We start from the raw sequence: 23560 nt of genomic DNA, 5'->3' as shown, positions 1-23560 counted from the left end.
CCATAAAAACAACGGCAAGTCCAAATCATGCATCATGGCATTGACAGATTCCTCAATGGACCTATTCTTTCATTCAGCTACACTATTTTGTTCTGGATTACAAGGGACAATTAGCTCCCTCTTAATACCTTCCTGCGTGCAGAAAGCAACCAGCTCTTTTGAGGTGTATTCTCCTCCATTGTCAGATCTCAGTATCTTGATCCTCTTACCTGTCAAGTTTTCTACTTCAGCTTTGAATTCTTGGAACTTGTCGAATACCTCAAATTTTGTCAGAGATATATCTATGTCTTACGGGAGAAGTCATCAATGAATGTCACATAATACAAAGTCAAATTCAAGCCCATTTCAAGCATTTTTGCTCTACATCAACTAGCCATTTGCAAGAAAGGGAGGTTGAGCCCTCATTTTGTGTACCAAAGAGTAAAAGAAGCTAGATGTTGCAATGTTGAAGCCTTCTACAAGTCAAGTGTGAGGTCCAAAGCAAGGAAAGGTGTTCAAGAAAAAATAATCCAAATTCAAGCAAAAAGACTAGCCCAGCAAGCCATCCTCTCAAGCCTATCAGCCAACCTGTTGGAATTTCTAAGTCTATCCGTTAGAAACCCTTCATGTACTTTCTGATTTATTCCTACCTACTTGTTCTGTTAATTAACAAGTTATTTACCATGTAAATACTAGAAATAAATACAAGTACATGCTCAACACATTACAGAACATCAACTGAAGGAAACAAAAACAAGCACACAAGTGACACAGTTGTTTTTGGACTAATGTCCCCGGAAAAAATCCAATGCGGGAAAATTGGTGCAGCAATCTGAGGGTTTCATTTATTAAGCAATTTCAGAATACAATCTAGGTGCCAAATCAGGCTCACCCAACAGAGAAAAATCTTGGCAGTAGTACTTCTCTACTCAGAAGCAGATATTCCAGCTAAAACCCCGGATAAACACTCTGGCGGCTCCACAACTCCAATCTGCCCCACAAAACCCCAGTGTCAACCTCTAGGGACTGCGTTAGCCTCTCTCTGGCCCAACGTTAGCCCAGCGTCACTCTGGCTTGGCCTGCGTCAGCCTCTGGAGGCACTGCATCAGTCCTCTGGCCCTCTGCGTCACCCACGCTGGCCCTCTAAGACACTGCGCAGCTCCTGGCTACCTCTATGTGAGCCTTGGTTGGCTCTGCGTTAACCCTTAGCTGCTTTTGCGTCCCTCTCTCTGGCTACTGCGTTGATCCTCCCGATGCTATCTCTGCCTCTCTGCTTTTGTATTCATTGCCCCTTAGCTGCAACTTTGATCACTCTCTCAACTTTCTCGACAAACCCAGCCCCAGAAAGTCGAAATCTTGATCTCTTGGTGTGTTCTCCAAGTGACCCTCAAGCCTCCTCTTATACTTTTCTCGTTGACATATCAACGGCCGAGATTAAGTCCCTAAACAATGGCTAAGATTAGATCTGGCTTGATCCATGACTTTTGGACTATTCTAACACAATTTTATATTAATTCACATTAATATTTTATTTTCCCTAAGTTTAGACTTAGGGACTCCATTAAAAATATTAATTATTTTAATATCTCCCAAACTGTTTAGAATTTGCCCAAACCATTTCTGGGTATTGGAGATCTCATGTGCCTTAGTCTCTCCACCAATATTCGTGGCTAGAGCACATCCGATGCTACCCCAAATAAACACTCTTCTTAGTGAGGACGTGCTCTAGCAATACTCCTCACTGAATATCACCCTGATCATCCGGCATCGGTCCCTGTGCTGATGCTAGGCCTGTTGCCCATCATCTGCATTGTTGCATCTTGTACTGCTACCCATGGCCTTGCCACTGCCACTGTTGCGTCTGTACTGCAACTCACTCTGCATCTGTGTTGCTACCCATGGCCCTGCCACTACCACTGTTGCATATGCACTGCAACCCTTCTCATCATGCTCCATGGTGCTACCCATAGCACTACCACTGCTAATGCTACACTGCAACTCATTTACTGAGAAGTAAGTAACTGAACTCCCAACTCTGACATCTTTGTCAGGCTAGAGACACCCTTGATGCTGAAACTCCCTTTGTCGCTGACAAGTGCTCCCTCTCTGACCCCTGCGCTATTGCAACAACTCCATGCATCTCGCATCGTTGCACACCTCTCTGTGCCATCTTGCACTGGTGCAACACTCCCGTGCTTCTCGCACTGCTGCCTCACGTTGTCCTGGGAATCCTGCACTGTAGCTCCCTCTGTCACCCCATCTACATCCGCCAGTAATTCTACTCCTCTTCGGGGCTCCCGAAGCAAGGTATAATCCAAGAGGTTGGGTACCTCGAGGATCCTGCCCCTCATCACCTGTAGTTCGTCTGACTACAGCTCTATGTCTCGCCACTTCTGCTCAAGTGGCATGTGAGCACTCATGGCACAATCATCGTCTATTTCCACTTCCTTCTCTGCCCTTACTGATGCAGCCTTTGTCTCGGAGGCCTCTCCCTTGCTCTTCTTCCTTGGACACTGGGTCGCATAATGACCCAGCTCCCCAACATGGAAGCATTTGACCTTGGAGAGGTCCTTCTTTTTTCCGTTTCTCCTGCTTTCCCTCAAATGCTAGGGCAGCATCCACCTCCTCCTTCTTGATTTTGATCCCCTTGCCACTGCTTCCCGTCTTGCTCAGCCTCCTGGTCTCTTCTTAGCGAAGAGTAGCCCACATTTCCTCCCAATCTGGAAGGGTCACCCTGCCCAGTATGCTTTGGACAAACACCTCCCAGTCTTCTGAGACTGCATTCAAGGTTGTTCTCACCATCAATTCTTGATCCGGTGTGGCCCCTATGGAAGTCAGCTGATCCCGGATCTCCTTCAATCGACCGAGGAAGGGGTCGATTTATTCTCCCTTCTGCATCTGGTATGATCGCAGTTGATTTTCTAGTAACATCCTTCTCTGCACAGAAGTATGTTGGTACAATTTCTTTAGGGCCTCCCACATCTCATTTGTCGTTTCCTTTTCGGCAATATGTGGTACTACATGGTCCTTGACCCCGTCAAGAATGATGCTCTTGGCCCTTGCCATTGCCTCCTCGTACTTGTCGTTATCAGCTGGGTCAACTGGGATAGCTATCGTCCTCAAGGCGAAGTGCTTGACACGATTTCTGTCTAGAACGGATAGGATTCTGGCCTTCCAAACTACGAAGTTTGAGGCTCCGTCCAGTCTGTCCTAGTCTCTTACCCTGTTCACTGCCATCTCACTGCTCCTTTACTTCCCTCCTGGAAGTTCTTGGTGTGACTCCCTACGAGCCTCGATTTCCCTCTTTGGAAACCCTTTTTCCAATGTCGAGATGCCCCCACTCCAATTGTTAGTGCAGTCTGCACCATTGATCCGGATTTCTCGACTAGAAATCCTCGGTAGCAACTCCCTCCTCCTAGGCCTTGCCCTGTTAGGTACTGTTCTTACTACTGTACCCCAGCAACTCCACTCTGCAACTTACCCACAGCCTCCTAAACCCCAACAAACTGAAGGTTAGAGCTCCTAGGCTTTGCGCAATCAGGCACTGGCTAAAATGCTCCCCTAGCCAACTACGTCAACCCTCTCGGTCTCTGCGTGGCTCTGCCTGAGCCTTTTCTGCCCTCCTCAATTTCTGCACTGGCCTCTCCTTGGCTCAATCTTGATGACGCAGGCACTGTGTCACCCCTTCCTTACTGCTACTCTGATAGGAACGGCTTCTGTCACTCGGGACATCTGTTTTCTATTGCTGCTGCTCTGCTCGGCTGATGTCCTCAGTTCTCATGTGATCTGCAACCACGCTCTAATACCATGTTGGAATTTCTTAGTCTATCAATTAGAAACCCTTCATGTACTTTCCGATTTATTCCTACCTACTTGTTCCGTTAATTAACAAGTTATTTACCATGTAAATACTGGAAATAAATACAAGTACATGCTCAACACATTACAGATCATCAACTGAAGGAAACAGAAACAAGCACACAAGTGACACCGTTTTTTTTGGACTAATGTCCCTGGAAAAACCCAATGCGGGAAAACTGGTGCAGTGATCTGAAGGTTTGATTTATTAAGCAGTTTTAGAATACAATCTAGTGCCAAATCCAGCTCACCCAACAAAGAAAAATCTCAGCAGTAGTACCTCTCTCCTCGGAAGTAGATATTCCGGCTGAAACCCCGAATAAACACTCTGGTAGCTCCAATCTGCCCCACGAAACCCCAGCGTCGACCTCTCTCTGGCCCAGCGTTAGCCCAGCATCACTCTAGCTTGGCCTACGTCAACCGCTGGAGGTACTGTGTCAATCCTCCGGCCCTCTGCGTCACCCACGCTAGCACTCTAAGGCACTGCGCAGCTCCTTGCTGCCTCTGCGTGAGCCCTGGTTGGCTCTGCGTTAACCCTTGGCTGCTTCTGCGTCGCTCTCTCCAGCTACTACGCTGATCCTCCCGGTGCTATCTTTACCTCTCTGCTTCTGTATTCACTGCCCCTCAGCTGCAACTCTGATCACTCTCCCAACTTTCTCAGCATACCCAGCCCCAGAAAGTCGAAATCTTGATCCCTTGGTGTGTTCTCCAAGTGACCCTCAAGCCTCTTATATTTTTCTCGTTGACAAATCAATGGCCAAGATTAAGTCCCTAATCAACGACTAAGATTAGATCTGGCTTGATCCATGACTTTTGGACCATTCTAACATAGTTTTATATTAATTCACATTAATATTTTATTTTCCCTAAGTTTAGACTTAGGGACTCCATTAAAAGTATTAATTATTTTAATATCTCCCAAACTGTTTAAAATCTACCCAAACCCTTTCTGGGTATTGGAGATCTCATGTCCCTTGGCCTCTCCACCAATTTTTGTGGCTAGAGCACATCCAATGCTACCCCAAATCAACACAACCTCAGCCCCATTCGATTTGAGGTCAAATGTAGTTGTTGCACCACCAAAGGAGAGCTAATTTTTCAAGCAAGCAAGCCATGAAAAGACAAGTGGAATGTTTGGTCATTAGTAATCAAAACAGCCCCTTCTTGGCGTCTTTGTTGTAGTATGTTTCTCCTTCTAGGGTTTACTCAATGTAAAAATTGGAAATTTAATTTGTTAACTTAGCCTCCAAGCATTTTGTGGGAGACCAAGGAGGATATTTTGAAGAGCCTCATCTATAAATATAGGGCTTCTCCTCCTTGGTAAATCATAAAGAACTTGTTAAGCTATCTAATACAATGTGAACTTTTTCATCAGAAAAAAGTATTTACATGTGAATTATCTTCTTTTATTGATTGATCAAATAAATTTCTAAAGCAAATTTTGGAGCAGCACAAAATTATTACAAGGCTAAGCTAATTGATCCAAGAAGACTTGGAAGAGGAGGTCTAGGGTTCATCTCACACTTTCTCTTAATTCATACAAGGTATTGTTCTCTTTTGGGACATGATTTGCTCTCCCCTCTAGAGGTAAATAACCTTATCTTCTATAATTGTTGGTTGCTTGGTTGAGGAATTCATTTTTTGAAAGGTCCTCCTTGTAAGATTTTGGTTCTATTTGTCTTGTTTTGATGCTAGAGTTGTATCCTTGGTGTTCCACCTAGCATTCCAAAACCTCAAGCATTGAGATACCAAATCAAGAGAGGACATAATTCCCTATCCTTGACTCTTGTGGAAAAAGGATCATATCCTTGTTCCAACAATTTGCAATCAATTTCTTTACAAAATCATATCCCAAAATTCCTTGTTTTTTTTTTAAATTTGCAGTTAGCATTAAATATAAAAAACCCTAAAAATCTTATATTTTAAAAATCAAAACTATTTCTTATAAAAATCCCAAAAAATATTTCGATAGTGAATATCTTTACTAAATTGTGGTTTATATTGCATTTATTGATTATTTCATTGAAAAAAATCACCACAAAAATTTGTATTTGGGGAAGCCTTAAAGACCAAATATTGAACGCCCCGCCTTATATTATCACATATTGATTTACCAATTTCATTTTCAAGTGTTTTGAAGGTAATTACAGGTTCTGGAAACATTTTACAGCAATTGGAAGTGACTAGAGGCATACCCTTGCCTTGGGATATGTGAAATTTAAGATAAAATCTTTGTATCCGTCATTCTAGATCTAAAGAGGTTTTTTATTGATTATTATTTACTTTTAGATCACATATTGGCTGCCTAAATAGATTTGCAAGTTTGATCATCATTTTTGGTCAAGTCAATTTTCAGCCCTCATGGTTGTGGGCTATTTTCTGGGTAGAGAGTCGCAGATTGAATCTCTCAAACTACTTTTACCCAAATCAGGTGTTCTTGTGTTTGGTAGAAAGGCATTTTATATTACTCACGTCCCTAATCAAGTCCTTCGAGTTTCAGGTCCACCAAAAGCCATTTTCATACCTCTGAAGTGGTCTTCTACTAGTTGGCCTGGTGCGTTCTTCAAAAACACACAAAGTTACAGGTCTGAACAGCAAGTATATTTTCTTCTTACAGCCATATAGAACAGGTATAACAACTCCATTTTATCTTCTATTGTGGTAAGAAGTTCTCATACTCAATTTGTGGCATTTTCAAGCTTGTTTCCTTGGCATATTGAGTATTTTCCTTTGTTGGTCTGCTATATAAGTCTGTTCTTAAATAATTAATCAGATCATTATTTTGTTATCATATTAACGCCTACCTCTTCCATATACTTCATTTAGCCATTGGTCTATTATTTTTTTGGTTGAGTTATTGTGTGTAGGGATACTGCCCATGGCATTTTGCGGAAGTTGGCCTAAAGCAAGAGAAATACACTGAGATAACATTAGGTGTATTCCTAATACTGCTTACCGCATAGTAGTCTTGGTTGAACCTTTACAACCCTGCTAGTTTGAGTGCTAACACTGTCCGCATCTTCATATGGTCAACCATGGACTAGGGAGGAATCTAACTATTCCATTTTATATTATTGCTTCGACTTGTCATGGAGTTAGCAAATAATATTTTTTTATCGCAAGAGAGAAGAGACTCCCTCTATAAAGAGGAACTTTCTCTCCATTGTAAGATTGTTGAGACTTTGGAAATTGATAAGCTCTCCCCTTGGGCTACATTTGTACATCTTATGCCTGAAGCTTTATGGAATATTGGGGGTATAGAATCTTTTGTATGTGAGGTTTTCAAGTTTGCAATTCAATTTTCATATGTTGTTCATAATTGCAGGAAATCCTTGTAACCTTATGGAGGCCTAGTAATGAAGTGTATGTCATTTGGATAATGTAATGTGAGGATAAATTCACTCTTATTGTGAAAACATAAAAATCATAAATGGCATTGAACACGTGTCTAATATAGACTAGCCCTATGTTGCAGGAAATGCTGGGCCAGACCCCGTTTCTGGGAAGAAATGATACAGAAACGCTGAAATGTGTTTGGTGCGGCCTTGAAATGCGTTTCAGACCGTACTGCCATGTTTTACGTGGCTGAAACATGGCCCAGTATGGCCTGAAACTTGTTTCAAGTTCGTACGCACATGTTTCAGCGTTTAAGTGGTTTTTTTCCAGTTTTTTTTTGAATTATTTGGCAAATAAAATATTTTTTGGATGCTTCTAGATGGCTCTCGCAAGTTATAAAAAGACTCTCGCCTCATTCCCTCATCACACAAATTGAGCAAGTCGTTTCACTTAGAGACGGGCGATTTTAGCAAGGAGAAAAGAGGAAGAAAGCAGTGGCTTTAGCTAGGGCGTTTTCAACAGTGAGCAAAGGAGATTTCACAAGCAGATTTGGAGTGGGGAGTTTCCGGCTATGGAATTCTTGTTTTTTGGCTCAACTACAGCCATCTTTCTCTTGTCTTTTCTCACATTGTGGGGTAGCTTCAACTACAACAAATTAATTTGGGTAAGAAGCATTCATTTTCTTAGTTTTTTCCCATTATTTCTTCTATTTCTCGAGGGTTTACGCTTCCAAAAATGCGAAAAACGTTTTTTATTTACAATTTTTTTTTTTTTTTTTTTTGCAACAATCGCTTCCAGCCAAGGTGTAAGTTCAACCCCCAAGTCCAACCCAAGGGCTGAATATTATCCTCTTTGGAGGCATGTTCAAAATCTTCAAAGATTTGCAGGTGGTGCCTCATGGGAATCGTGATGTAATCTTTGCAGTAATTCGTACAGGGCTCCTACCCAAAAGTGAAGGCACATATTTTGCATGGAGGAGGACAGGGGATTGCAAGTTGTTGATTTGGGGTAGCATCGGATGTGCTCTAGCCACAAAATTTGGTGGAGAGGTTGGGGCACATGAGATCTCCAATACCCAGAAAGGGTTTGCATAGATTCTAAACATATCAAGAGATATTAAAATAAATATTATTTTTAATGGAGTCCCTAAGTCTAAACTTAGGGAAAATATAATATTAATGTGTATTAATATGAATATGTGTTAGAATGGTCCAAAAGACATCGATCAAGCCAGATCTAATCTTAGCCGTTGATTAGGGACTTAATCTCGGCCATTGAGATGTCAACAGGAAAAGTATAAGAGGATGCTTGTGGGTCACTTGGAGAACACACTAGATGATCAGTCATTCTATTCTCTAGATCGGGGTTTGCTAAGAGACATAGAATCAGTGATCGGGAGAGCAGTTGAGGGGCATTGAGTACAGAGAAACAGAGAAGGCAGAGATTATGTCAGGAGAGCAGCGCAGCAGCCAAGGAGAGTGACGCAGAGCCAGCAAGGGCTCATGCAGGGCCACGCCGAGGCAGCCAAGTGTTGCGCAGAGCACCAAAGGGGCCAGCGCAGCTGACGCAGAGGCTCTCAGAGCTGACACAGGGCCTCCTGGGGCTGAGGCAGGCCTAGAAAGGTTGACACAGGGCCAGCGTAAGACAGAGAGGGGCTAACGTAGTCTAGATTGGGCAAACGTTGGGTTGCAGGAGTACTTTTGTGCTGAGGAACTGCCGGAAGGATTTTCAGTGGTTTCAGCCAAGAGATTTCTCTCAAACTGCAAGGTATAGCTGTGAAGGAAATTCTCTGTTGGGTAGGCCAATTTCGACACCCGGATTGTACTCGGATATTGCTTAATAAGAAAACCCTCAGATAGCTACACCGATTTTCCCGCATTGGGTTTTTCCGGGGACATTGGTCCAAAAATAACGGTGTCATGTGGTGTGTTTGTTTTTGTTTCTTTTAGTTGTTGATCTGTAATATGTTGAGCATGCACTGGTGTTTATTTTCAATATTTACTTTGTAAATAACTTGTTAAAGAAAAATAACAAGTAGGTAGGAATGAATCAAAAAAGGTGCATGAAGGGTTTCTAAACTAAGTAAACTTAGAAAATTCAACATGGTATCAGAGCGTGATTGCAAATCACAGGAGGACTAAAAGACATCATCCAAGCAGATCAATAGCAGCAGAAAACAGTCATCCCAAGGTGACAGAAGATGTTTCTAGCAGCGTAGAAGCCAAGAAGTGTGACGCAGAGCCAGCTAGAGCCACGCAGAAGAAGTCGAGAGTTGCGCAGAGCCTCAGAGATGCCAGCGTTGCTGACGCAGAGGGCCAGAGGGCTGATGCAGGGCATTCCAGGGCTGACTCGGACCCATCTGGGGTGACGCAGAGCCAGCGTGAGGCAGAGAGGGGCTGACGCAGTTCACAGATAGGCAGTTGTTGGAGTCTAGAAGGCTGCAGAAATATTGCAAAGTGGAGTTGGTGAGGTACTATAGTCTAAACAGTACCTGACAGAGCAGGGCCAAAGGAGTTGTTACTGAGGGTTTCTAGCCAAGGAACCTATATCAGCAGTGCAGTTGCACAAGACGATCAGAGTAGGGGTCATCTCGACAAGCGGCAGAAGGATTTCCAGGAGGGAAATCAGGACTCAGAGGGAGTCCAGAAGAGAACTTCCAGACAAGAAGTAGAGACTCAGAGGAGTCGAATAGAGAACTTCCAAGAGGGAAGTAGAGGAGCATCATGGCACTACACGGGGTAAGGGACCAGGATAGACTGGACGGAGCATCGAACTTCGCGGTCTAGAAGGCAAGAACCTTATCAGTGCTTGACAGGAATCGTGTCAAGAACTTCGCCTTGAAGACGATAGCTATCCCAGTCGACCCAAATGATAATGACAAGTATGAAGAGGTGATGGAGAGGGCCAAGTGCATTATCCTTGATGGGGTCAAGGATCATGTGGTACCACATATAGCCGAAAAGGAAATAGCAGTTGAGATGTGGGAGGCTCTCAAGAACCTGTACTAGCATACTTCTATGCAGAGAAGAATGCTACTCGAGAACCAGATGAGGTCGTATCAGATGAAGAAGGGTCAAATGATTGGCTCCTTCCTTGGAGGACTAAATGAGATCCGAGATCAGTTGACTACTATAGGAGCGACACTGGATCAGGAGCTTATGGTGAGGACAGCCCTAAATGTTGTCTCAGAAGAGTGGAAAGTGTTTTTCCAGAGCATCTTAGGCAAAGGGACTCTCCTACCTTGGAACGAGATGTGGGCAACTCTTCGCCAGGAAGAGATCAGACGGCAATCAAAGACAGGTAGTAGCAACAAAGGGATCAAGGTCAAGCAGGAGGAGAGGATGTGGCCCTAACATCTGAGGGAAAGCAGGAGAAGCGGAAGAAGAAAGATCTCTCCAAGATCAAGTGCTTCCACTGTGGGGAGATGGGTCATTATGCGACACAATGCTCGAGGAAGAAGAAGGAGAGTCTTCCGAGACTAAGGCAGCGCCAGCACGGGCAAAGAAGGATGTTTTGACAGACAATGACTGTGCCATGAGTGCACATGGGCCACTTGAGCAAAAGTGGGGAGACATCGAGCTGTAGTCATGCGAACTACAGGCGATGAGGGGCAAGATCCTCGAGGTACCCAGTCTCTTGGATTAGATATTGCTATAGGAGCCCTGACGAGGAGTAGCAGGATTGGCTCGGTGGGTAGAGACGGATGCGGATGGAGCGGCAGAGAGAGCTACAGTACAGGAGTCCCAAGACAGCGTAGAGCTAGCAAGCTGCAGCAGTGCGAGAGGCACAGGAGTGTTGTGCCAGTGCAGGAAGGCACAGCGAGGTGTGCAATGGTGCGAGATGCAGGGAATTGTTGCAACAGCGCAGAGGTCAGAGAGAGGGAGGTTCAGAGTTAGAGGGTGTTTCTAGCCCAACAAGAAGGTCAGTTGGGAGATCAACTACGTACTTCTCAATAACTGAGTTGCAGTGCAACAATGGCAGCACGATGCAACATGATGAGAGGAGGTGCAGTGAAAATGCAGTGTTGGGAAGAAGGACCAGCAGCAGCACGGATGCAGAGGGAGCTGTCGTACAGATGCAGCAGTAGCAGTGGCAGAACCATGGGCAGCAGTACAGGAGGCAGCAATGCAGAGGATGGTGGATAGGAAGGCCTAGCATCAGCACAGGTACCGATGCCGGATGATCAGAGTAATACTCAGTGAGGAGTATTGCTAGAGCACAGTCCTCGCTAAGAGGGATTGTTGATTTGGGGTAGCATCGGATGTGCTCTAGCCATGAAATTTGGTGGAGAGGTTGGGGCACATGAGATCTCCAATACCCAGAAAGGGTTTGGGCAGATTCTAAACAGATCATGAGATATTAAAATAATTATTATTTTTAATGGAGTCCTTAAGTCTAAACTTAGAGAAAATAAAATATTAATGTGTATTAATATGAATCTATGTTAAAATGGTCCAAAAGACATGGATCAAGCCAGATCTAATCTTAGTCGTTGATTAGGGACTTAATCTCGACCATTGAGATGTCAACAGGAAAAGTATAAGAGGAGGCTTGAGGGTCACTTGGAGAACACGCCAGATAATCAGTCATTCTATTCTCTAGAGCGGGGTTTGCTAAGAGAGATAGAATCAGTGATCGGGAGAGCAGCTGAGGGGGCATTGAGTACAGAGAAACAGATAAGGCAGAGGTTTGTCGGGAGAGCAGCGCAGCAGCCAAGGAGGGTGATGCAGAGCCAGCAAGGGCTCACGCAAGGCCACACAGAGGCAGCCAAGTGCTGCGCAGAGCACCAGAGGAGCCAGCACAGCTGACGCAGAGGCTCTGGGAGCCGACACAGGGCCTCCTAGGCTGAGGCAGGCCTAGAAAGGCTGACGCAGGGCCAACGTGAGACAGAGAGGGGCTAACGCAGTCCAGATTGGGCAGACGTTGATGTTGCAGGAGTAGTTTTGTGCTGAGGAACTGCCGGAAGGATTTTTCGGGGTTTCAGCCAGGAGATTTCTCTCAAACTGTAAGGTATAGCTGCTAAGGAAATTCTCTGTTGGGTAGGCCAATTTCGGCACCTGGATTGTACTCTGATATTGCTTAATAAGAAAACCCTCAGATAGCTGCATCGGTTTTCCTGCATTGGGTTTTTCCGGAGACATTGGTCCAAAAATAATGGTGTCATGTGGTGTGTTTGTTCTTGTTTCTTTTAGTTGCTAGTCTGTAATATGTTGAGAATGCACTGGTGTTTATTTTCAATATTTACTTTGTAAATAACTTGTTAAAGAAAAATAACAAGTAGGTAGGAATAAATCAGAAAAGGTGCATGAAGGGTTTCTAAACTAAGTAAACTTAGAAACTTCAACACAGGTTTCACAAAAACAACTGACCCATTGGCGAGGAGGGCATATCAAAGAGAGCAAGATGAGGCGGATGGAATTAAAAGAAGGCATGAAGAGCTTACTCAAGCTACTCCTCAAGCTCCACCAAACATTGAGCCAAGGATTGTGGTTGAAGCAAAGAAGAGGAGAGTCACTCAACAACAAGAACAACCACCATCCAAAAATACCAGAGGGGCATGCGCTTCAGTTCAAGATAGCAAAATTGCTAAATTGGTGAATATGCAATCGAGAGAAGAAGTTGATTCCAGAGTGGCTAGGTGCATCTATGCATGTGGTATCCCATTCAATGTTGTTCACTCTCCCTACTGGCAAGATACGATAAGGGAAATTAACAAAACTCCCACAGGATACAAGGCGCCTTGCTAGAAAATCAGAAAGGCAAAAGATTTCTTATACTTGATAATTACTTGTGAGATTCTTGTGTTCTTATTAACTTTCTTATGTTCTTATTTTATCTTAGTTCATCAAGCAATTACCAAAACAATAGCATGAAGATCAAGGACACCGGATGTAGGCGAACAGCCAAGGAAAACCCTGAATCTTGAGGAAAACCCAGTCAACAACTCCTCCTTCAATAGTTTTCCTGAGATAATCCAAGACTTTTGACATAGACACAAACTTCCTCCACACCAAGTCAGCCCTTTCCTTTTTTAGCAGATGATCACTTTCAAGTACTATCTTCGACCTAGATGCAGTAGTAGCAGCAGCAAAACTTTGATGTAGTTGTATCTTCGATCTTAATGCAACAGCTTCAACCTTGAAGCACTTAGCTCTTCAACCTTGAAGCAGCGCTTCTACCTTGGAGAAGCACTTTGACCTTGATGTCGTACTTCGACCTTGATGCCGTAATAGAACTTCTTGATGTCGTAACAGAACTTCGACCTTGATGTCGTAGCCCATAAAATCACACGTTTGAGAGAGAGAGAACCCAAAACCTTTGATCCTTCAATTCTCCTTCTTCCACTGCAAATTCGCACTTTTTTCACGGCTTCTTCTAGGAGATTGAACTTGTGTGAGTGATTGTCCTCCAAATGAATCAAACTGTTTCAATATATAGGCTTCTGGTGAGGTCGAATTACCTTTCTTGAGGCCGACATGATCTTCTTGAGGCCAACTTGGTGTGGAAGTGACATAATTCACTTTTAACTCAAAAATAATTCTTTTTACATAATTCAAAAGCCCAAAAATGGTCTCTTTAAATGTACAATGACTCTATTGACTTAGAATAAATCCTAAAAGTCCTCAATGGGAACTTTGACCTAAAACATGATGACCCAAGCATGAAACCCATGCTTTAATAAGTCATAATAATAATAATAATATTTATTTTCATTCTTTTTCATAAGTACATTTTATTATGACTCAAAAATAATTATGAAGACCGAACCTAGTTACATTTTTCAACAGGCCCAACTATGAGAATGTCAAAACTCAACTTCTCAAAAATGAGAAGGATCTTGTGGAGGATATCTTATCAACAATTCTTTCTTCCTAGAGTACCATTGGGGTTAGCATAGTCTCAGATGGATGGATAGATACAAGGCGCAGACCATTGATAAATATCGTTGCCACTTCACCAAAAGGAGCAATGTTTTTAAAGGGGGGAGACTGCTCAGGAGAGCTAAAAGATGCACAATTCATTGTTGATGTTATTATAAAATCTATTGAACAAACAGGACCTAACAGGGTGGTGCAAGTCATCACAGATAATGCAAAAGTTTGCAAATCTATAGGTTTAATTATTGAGGGGAGATATGACCACATCTTTTGGACACCCGGCATTGTCCATAATCTGAATCTGATCTTAGAGGAGATCAATGATAAAGTTCCATGGATAAAGGAAATCACAAGGGGAGCAAGGGACATTGTTAAATTAATCACCAACCACCACCACCAATCTCAAGCAATATTTCGAGAATACTCCAAATTGGAGTTGTTAAAAGTTGTTGAGACAAAACATGCCTGAAAATTCCTAATGTTGTGCCGCCTTGTTGAGGTTTAGCAACCATTAGTTTCTATGGTGGTGGTTCAACTATAGGCTGAGTGGAGACAAGCAGATTCAGAGTTGTGATATATGGTGCGTAGATTGTGCCTTGATGAGGAGTGGTGGAGCAAGATAGATTTCTTACTGAAGTTCACAACCCCTGCATTTGAGCTTCTTTGGAATGCTGACACTGACCAACCTTTCTTAAGAGAGGTATATAATGGCATGGATACCATGGATGAGAAAATCATGGAAATCATTTCACAAGAGTCTCCACAGCTTTTATTTGTTGATGATCATTTTGTTGTTTTAGTCAAGAAAATCATTGTTGATAGGTGGAACAATTTCAACACTCCATTGCACACTTTAACACATGCCTTGAACCACAAGTTTTATGATGAGGAGCTTATTGCTCAAAGCAATGGGAAGAGGAAGGCACCCCATAAGGATAGAGAGATGGCTAATGGGGTGAAAAAATCTCTTATGAGAATGTTGCCAACTCATCTACACAGGGAGGTGAAGGAAGAATTTGCTAGTTTTGCTGCAGGATTAGATGATTATTCAGATATATCAGCTTTGGAGGAGAGAAGCACCATGAATCCAGTTAGGTGGTGGATTTGTCATGGAGCAAATGGTGTACATTACAAAACCTTGCCATTCATGTTCTTTCATAAGTGGCAAGTTGTTCATCAGCGGAAAGGAATTAGAGCAGCACCTATGGTTTTATTCATTTTGTGAAGCGCAACAGATTGTGCTCATAGAAGGCAAAGGATCTTGTTTATGTGCACTCCAACCTTCGCTTTGCATCTCGCAGGGGTCTAGAGTATTGTAGTGGTCCTTCTAAAGAATGGGATGTGGATCCAGCAAGTCTTGATTGGGAGCTCTCTCTTGTTTACCTAAATATTGAGGACCGAAAGCCTAGAAGTGGAATTGGCCAATCATCTTCTTCAGCTCCACCATCCATTGTTGAGCATGCTTTTGCTTCTATATTTTATGAGGATTAGTCTTTAGTCTTTATAGTACTTGCAGCCTCATAGTCTTTATTGTACTTGCAGCCTCATATATCTAATAAACACTGATTTTGAAATTTGGATATATAATAAAGGTTGATTTTGGATATTTATGTTTTCATTATGTGATCTTTCATGAGTAAATGTGATGTAAACTTAAAGACTTATAGTTTATGCATTGACATTGAAAAATTTAATCATAATTTAATAAATTATAATGTATCATGTATGTTGTATGATTGCACACAACATTTCTTAAATGTCCTAATATATATATATATATATATATATATATATATATATATAATATATATCATGTTTCCTCATTCCCAAAAAAAATTTGGGGGGCGGGGGTGGGTGAGGGGTGGGCGGCCGTGTGACGTTTCATACTCATACCCGTTTCCCTGTATCATGCAACTTAGGACTAGCCCTATAAGAGTGACTGGTATAAAGTGGTTGTATAAGAGTGTCCAATATAAAGAGCACCATATGAGTGATGACAGATGTGCCAAGCTAGTGGATCTATAGATTAGCGGGTCAAGGACATGCAAATTTCAACCAGTTAGGAATGGTGATGACTGTTGGATTAGGATAGCACTGACTATGACTTTTATGCCACATCAAAGGCTTTTGGTTGGGCATGCATTATCCCCTCCCTTGAGGTATCCTTGTGTGCAAGATGCATCAACAATCTCTTCTTAGAATCTGATAAGGTTGCATTTCATGCTCGTTACACCAAAGTCTAACTCCCTTATATGATGTAAATTCCCAAGCATCAAGGAGCTAGTCTTGTGCAACTCAGGAAGGCTACCATAGTAGCTCTTTTTCTCACTTTTCATTGCCTCTTCTCCAACTCTAGGGGAGCACCCTAAGGATAGGATTGTTAAGGCTATATAGAGTTGAGGCACAAGGTCATATGTTGTAGAGTGAGTCTAAGAAAAACAAATGGTTGTAGTGTGGATGGATAAGTAAATGGTTTGAGAAAAAAAGAAGAAGGTGAAAAACCCCAAGACCAAGTGCTTAACCAAAAATTGAGGCTTGGGCAAAATGGAGTCAAGGAAGTGTGGATAGAAGAGGGTGATTCCATGAAGATGTAAGTATTAGTTTTTGTAGCATCAGATGGTGTTCTAGTCTCGACAATTGTCAGAGAGGCTAAGAAACACTAGGACTCCAAAACCCAAAAAAGTTTCAAGAAAATCCACCTAGAAATGCCCTAACTAAGTTAATTAATCAGTGACTCATTTTTTCCAAAGTCTAACTTAGGAAAAAAGATTAATTAACAGCAATTAATTGAAGAAGGTGAGATTTCTCTAGAAACTCACAAGGATCAACTCAAAAATGATCTCAGCGATCGATAAGGACTTAATCATGGTCGTGATCCAACTAGAGACTATAAGAGGAGTTCGATGAGGTTGGAGCAATACACACGAGTGATAAGTCAGTAGTGTGATTTACTTGGCAAGTCAAGTTATTCAGCTTCAGAGGTCGAGCAAAGGAAGAGAGTTTGGGCTAGCAGGGACATAGAGGGGCAGAGATTGAATCCGAGGGAGATTTCCAGTTTTAAAGTGTCAGGAGAAGACGCCGAGTTATTTCAATTTCCTCCACAACGCTGCATAGGGACTACGCAGTAGCCTCAAGGAGGCAATTTGATTTGGTTGAAGAGCAGGGTGTTTTAGGAGCCAAAGGCCGGGAATATTTCCCGAGGATCCGGCCAGTGGCTTCCAGCGACAGCTAAAGACATGACGTCTTGATTAGGGAGGGTTTCCAGCCACACGTGTGAGGGTCTGCGCAGAGGCAGCGCAGAAGGGCCTGCGCAAGGGTTGGGCAGCCAGTTTTCAGAGGGACCAAAGTTTCGGGATTCCTTATGGAGGAGGGTAAATTCCCTAAGTTGATTTTGCCAGTATTTCTCTCAAACAGGATTGCCAATTTGGCATCCATTTTATTGTACTAAAAATTTCACTATTGCATAATTGTAAAAAACCCTCAGCTGCTGCACTGATTTTCCCACATTGGGTTTTTCTGGGGACATTTGTCCAAAAAAAACTATGTCAAAATTTTTGTGTCTGCTAGAATTTTCTCAGTTTCCAGCATTTTATTTTCCACAGTATTTTTATGGTGAAAAATTGGAGTGTTATTCGTTGTTTGCCGTAGCAGACAAACTGCATAATTAATTTATAGTTAGAAGAATAAATTTCCAGTTGCTGCAATTAGACTTGAAAATTCCACAGTAAGGCAATAGGGGCTGCTATGCATGTCAAAAGTTAGCCTTAACTTGCTGACATTATTATAGAAAATTTACCTTGGAGAGTTAGGATTGCCACTCATTAACTTAGTTATAGAGGTGATGTAACATGTTACATAAATTCTAATAACTAGTCTCAATAGGTGCAAGATAAACATAACATCAATAACCATAACAGTATGGCACGAAGGCTTGCATAGTATTTTATCCCAAAGACAAGTCATTGCTATATTAAGTGTGATGATAGGAAAGTACAGGAAATAGCAAGGTATGAAAATATGCCACAAAAGCCCAAATCACATGGGAGAATGCATTATCTACATTATGACAACAATTTTATAAATATGAAGAGGCATTACACACTAATTGAGTAAAATGAAGCATTGTAACGAAGATTCCTATGGATCTAGCAGTGGCAGAACAGCCTCAACCAGCTTAAATTGAAACCAGCAGGAGCTCTGGTATTTAATCTACCTGATCCCTTGAAATCATTTACTGTCAACATGGATGCCAATGCCATTGCCATAGGAGCTATGTTATCTTAAGACGTTTGAGTAGTTACCCATGAAAGCAGGAAAATGAAAGAAGCTAAGAAGAGATATCCCATTTTTGACAGAGAACTGTAAAAGAATTAGAGGTTGCTTCAACACCAAGCTATCAAAGCTTAAATGGCAATTATGGACATCCAGTTCAACATTAATGTGTTCAATTAAAAATTTCACAACCATATTAACTAACAAGAGAATTTTTTCAGGAAGTCATACAACACCACTTTTTTTTAGTTTCACCAAATCATCGAAGTAAAACAAGCAAGAACCTTGATTCCTTGAGCTGTTCTAGGTGTTCGCCTTGACAACACAAGAGCTGAATGTAAAAATAGATTATGCCTGCAAAAGTATATAAATATAATCCATATTTAGTGCATATATTTAAAAGAGTTTAAAATGATACACACACCCATGAGCTCGAAGAGAGTGCATAGAAAAGTGTTATGAACATATTTCCATCACCATAAAAACAGAGATACATAAGTATTATATTATGCAAATAAAATAGAAAAAAATGCACAAAATTAATACAAATAGCAAAAAGATAGCAAGTAGGCCACCCAACCTCGTGAACAGGCATTACCAGCATGTCTTAACATCAAAACAAGTTAGTCAATGCTTTGCTATCAGATATAGCATATCTAAATGCTTTTCTTTTCAGACACCTTGATAAAAAGGGGAAATCCACTCAACATTGTTATTAAGGGAGAAAGCTCATTTTTATACAAGACTCCAACAGTCAACTACTGATGCATTTAATGACAAGAACTGGATACACACTGAAACTTCATATCCAAAACAATTGGTATCTGAGAGGGGACGAACTTAATGCTGATTCTATTAATGTTTATTTCCAACATTGGCCTCAAGATGTATTTATCTGACTTAGAGAATGGCTTTTCCTTTTAAAATAAAGAGAACTTAACTAGATATATCATATGACAGACGTTTAACAAAGCATCTGTTTTTTTACTTTTCTAAGTCATTTTATGCTTTATGGCACCACCTGCAATAACGATACAGCTTGTGCTATTTCAACTCTAGAAAGTGTTTGGAAGCAATTTCCAAAAGAGCGATCCTAAGTACAAAGGTGATCTTTTGAAGTAAAGCAAACTGATCAGAGAGGTTGAATGAATTGTCTTGAGGGATCCTAAGTAGAAAGGTGATCTTTTGAAGTAAAGAAAACTGATCAGAGAGGTTGAATGAATTGTCTTGAGGGATCCTAAGTAAAAGGTGATATTTTGAAGTAAAGCAAACTGATCAGAGAGGTTGAATGAATTTTCTTGACAGTTCATGAATCAGAAGGATGCTTAAGCGACTGGGAGGTGGTTGTCCATTGGGTTGGAAAGCATCATTAAACTTGTCAGAGGGCGAACTTTCTAAAGAAAGCTGATATGAGAAGAAAAGGAAGAATCACAGAGAGCAATTGGTCACCAGAAAACTGCCTGTCTTTGTACTATTTAAGAGATCGTATTTATAATAAAATTCCATGCCAAAATTAGACACTGAGAACAAGATTATCCTAAGAACAAATCTAATCTTTTTTTTTCTAATGCAAGAGTCGGACCTTTCAATTCATTAATCATAAAATAAAGTACATATATTACATCAATACTTTCATGGTCGTTGACTATGGAGATGTCCCAAGAAAACTATTCCTAACCCCCTACCTCCAAACTTTACCTATCTCAAAAGAAAAAAACATAAGATTGGACTTGGATCCAAAAAGAACAGGACACATGGTTGTCTGCAAATAAAGGTAGCATGACCGCCCGGATTCACAAACTTGTGCACAGTCCCTCGGAAAGAACTTTTCCCGAGAAACCTAGCCTTCCACATTAAACTCGTCCCTTGAGCCTTACCATTTGATCCACCAGCTATAGATCAAGTCAGACTAAAGAGCAGTTCGCCAATTACCTCGAGTGTCCGCATGAGCAATCTGATCCGTTGAATCTCCATGTGCCATCGTACGGTGGAGATTAAAATCGCGCCAGCCCACATGCACGGGAGATAACATGCGATGAGGGCGAAAATCCCTCCGGCCCCACCACCACGTGGAGCTCAAAGAGTGACCAAACCCTTGGGCCCCATCAAACTACTCGAAGTATCCAGAGTGTTGATTTACCTTGCGCCATCGGACGGCTGAGCAGAAAATCGCGTGCCCGAAGTCATCGACCTTTAGGGCGCGGGGAAAGTGGTTTTTGGACCGGGCCCTCCACCACGTGTCATGCTTTCTATGGCATCGCTGCCGAAAATCTGAAACCACTTTTAACATGAAAGTTGTGTGATCGCTTCGAAACCACCCAAAGGCGGTTTTGACTTCCGTCACTAAAAAATTAGGATGATGCGGAAGTTTTAGTTGCTGCTTTCTTCGAGCAATCTGATCCGTTGAATCTCCATGTGCCATCTAACAGTGGAGATTGAAATCGCGCCTGCCCACATGCATGGGTGATAGCATGCGATGAGGGCGGGAATCCCTCCGGCCCCACCGCCACGTGGAGCTCAAAGAGTGACCAAACCCATGGGCCCCACCAAACTGCTCGATGAATCCAGAGTGTTGATTTACCTTGCGCCATCGGACAGCTGAGCAGAAAATCGCATGCCTGAAGTCATCGACCTTTAGGGCGCGAGGGAGAGTGGTTTTTGGACTAGGCCCTCCACCACGTGTCATGCTTTCTATGGCATCGCTGCCAAAAATCTAAAACCACTTTTAACATGAAAGTTGTGTGATCGCCTCGAAACCGCTCAAAGGCGGTTTTGCCTTCCGTCACTTAAAAATTAGGATGATGCGGAAGTTTTAGTTGTTGCTTTCTTCGGTCCGGGAAACTCTATTGCCCGACACTGAGAATAGTCCTAATCGTGGTCCACTTTACCTCTAACCTTGGCTTGCCTTCCATTGTGCACCTTTTTGTCCCACTTGGAGTAGCCCTCTGACCGTTGACCATCACTGGTTGGGTTCCATCATTCAGCTTCTGAACTCTTCTTTGTCCTCCTCCGCCTAGTTATGGCAGAGTATTTTCAGGTTGCTCTGCGCCATTGTATTCCATCTCCTTAAGATTGCACTGTCCTTGCAGCTGACACCTTGGTTGGCTAGAATGTCTGCCAATTTGTTGGCCTTTCTCCTCACATGAATGAATCTGAGAGTACGAAGTTCCTGTAGATGCACTTGAATTCTCTGAAGAACCCTAGTTAACCTCCAGTGTTTCGTGACCTTTTCCGGCCCTGTTCCATTACTGATTCTTTTGGCTGTGTTTATGACTAACTCTGAATCCGCTTCTATTATGACATTTTGGCAATTGCTCTGTATCAAAAATTCTAAGCATTGTTCCAAAGCCATTAGTTCTGCCATGTTGTTAGTGGCTTTTCCTAAGTGACCATGGAAGAGGGAGATTATGCTACCTGTATCATCCCTTAGAACTCCCCCAAAACCAGCCTCCCCTGGGTTGCCTTTGGAAGCTCCATCAATGTTGTACTTTAAAAAACCTTCAGGGGGGGATGCCAAAATTCCTCCACCTTATCTCTCATGCTTGCTTTCCTATCTAGACCTTGAGGAGTAAGCCCCTGCATGTCTAACAGCTGGAGGATTTTTAACTCTTCTATTGAGGGAGGATTTTTAACTCTTCTATTGAGGGAGGATTTTTGGGGAGATTCGTAACCGTGGTGCCCACTGTCTCCTTAAGTTGTTTTACAATCAACTCCACCAGGCTAGGCGAGGCAGACTTTACCTCTTTGAATATTCTTTTGTTCCTTTCTTTCCACACATTCCAAATAATGAAACCCGGCAGGAGATCCCAGGCAGAGTTGAGAATTTCATTATCTGAAAAATTATTCCTCTAGTTGTTTAGAGTGTTGGAAATACTTTCTTTGTCTCTATCAGACTGTTTGAAGATGTTGGTAAAAAATTCCCATATCCTGTCGGTGAAAATACAACTGTTGAGAAGATGCTCTATAGTCTCCTCTTGGGTCTCACAGAGATGACATCTGGAGGGTCCCAGCATGCCCCTTTTTTTAAGGTTGTCCCAAGTTAAAATTTTCCTATGGTGAACTAACCAAATGAATATATTGATTTTCATCCAGCCTTTGTGCCTCCAAAGCTTCTGCCAAGTCTTATTAGGAGCTTGGGGTTCCAGATCAAGAAGAAAACCTTTAGCTTCCTTGATATTAAAGTTGCCCTCTTTGTTGTTACCCCATCTCAGTTGGTCCTGCCCTTCCGTTACTAAAATTATTCTCTGATCTAGCAGTCTCTTGAGGGACTCTGCTTTATTGTTGAGGGTTCAATCCTCTCTCCCCTCAATTTTTCTCCAGATTCTCCACTTTCCTACATTATGTGGGTTCTCCCAAAAGTCTTTCACCTTTAATAGTCCTTGATTGTCAGTCTCTTGCTTGAGGCCTAAAAATTCTTCCTTTAGTAGATTAGGTTCCTGTTGCCATTTGTCCTCCCAGAAAAGTGCCAGATCTCCCTCTCTGATTTCCCAGAAACTATTTTTTTGAACCACTTCTTTGTTCTCCCAGGCCTTGTTCCATATGGGGGAGCCTTTCACTGTTCCTGTCATACGTATGATATCAGAATCCGGCCAGGCATTGGCATATTTTTCCTTCTAGATGCTTGCCCATTGAGCTATAGGATCCTTAACCCACCTCCACCAAAGTTTGGCTCCTAGAGCCTTGTTGAGAATCTCTAGGTTGTCCAAACCCAGGCCTCCTTGGTTCTTGGGTTTGCAGATCTTTTCCCATGAGACTAAAGCCCATTTTTTCCTTGTTTCCTCTTTGCCCCACAGAAAATCTCGTTGAATACTCCCAAATTGTTGCAAGACTCCTATTGGAGCTGGGAGGGCTGATAGCATGAAGATTGGGATAGCTTGGAGAACTACTTTAGTAAGAACCAATCTACCAGCTAAATTTAAAGATCTGTTTGTCCATTTCCTGACCTTGTCTTGCATTTTAGTTATTAATGGATCCCATATACTCTTGTGTCGGGGTTTAGCTGTAAGTGGAACTCCCAAATACTTAGAGGGAAGAGATTCTCTTTGAAAGCCTAAAATTCTGGAGACATTTCTCTGGATGGCAATATGAGTGTTAAAGAAAAAGACTTTTGATTTGGTAAGGTTAACTTCCATACCTGTGGCCTTCGCGAAGTCATCCAAAATCTGTTTGTAAGCAAGTGCTTCTTTGACTGTGGGAATTCCCTGTAACATGGTATCATCTACAAACTGTTGATGAGT

General features: G+C 42.2%; 1 protein-coding gene across 5 annotated transcripts in view; it reads right to left on the bottom strand.

The window, feature by feature from the left end:
• The window catches only part of LOC149207369 (metal transporter Nramp6-like), a 210612-nt gene that overhangs the window by 82843 nt on the left and 104209 nt on the right, over positions 1-23560 (bottom strand). For all 5 annotated transcript variants that reach the window (XR_016252618.1, XR_016252619.1, XM_089395703.1 and 2 more), the window contains exon 8: positions 18608-18677. Coding sequence is in view for 3 of the 5 variants with exons in the window: in XM_089395703.1 (XP_089251829.1) it covers positions 18608-18677 (70 nt within the window). In the remaining 2 variants the exon portion in view is untranslated. The remainder of the gene's footprint in view (positions 1-18607; positions 18678-23560) is intronic.

This window comes from Pinus tabuliformis, chromosome 1_2 (genome assembly GCF_031772625.1).
Source record: "Pinus tabuliformis cultivar Carrire ecotype Pingquan chromosome 1_2, CPIR1, whole genome shotgun sequence".
Classification (NCBI taxonomy): Eukaryota; Viridiplantae; Streptophyta; class Pinopsida; order Pinales; family Pinaceae; genus Pinus; species Pinus tabuliformis.
This window is presented reverse-complemented; position numbering and strand designations above follow the sequence as displayed.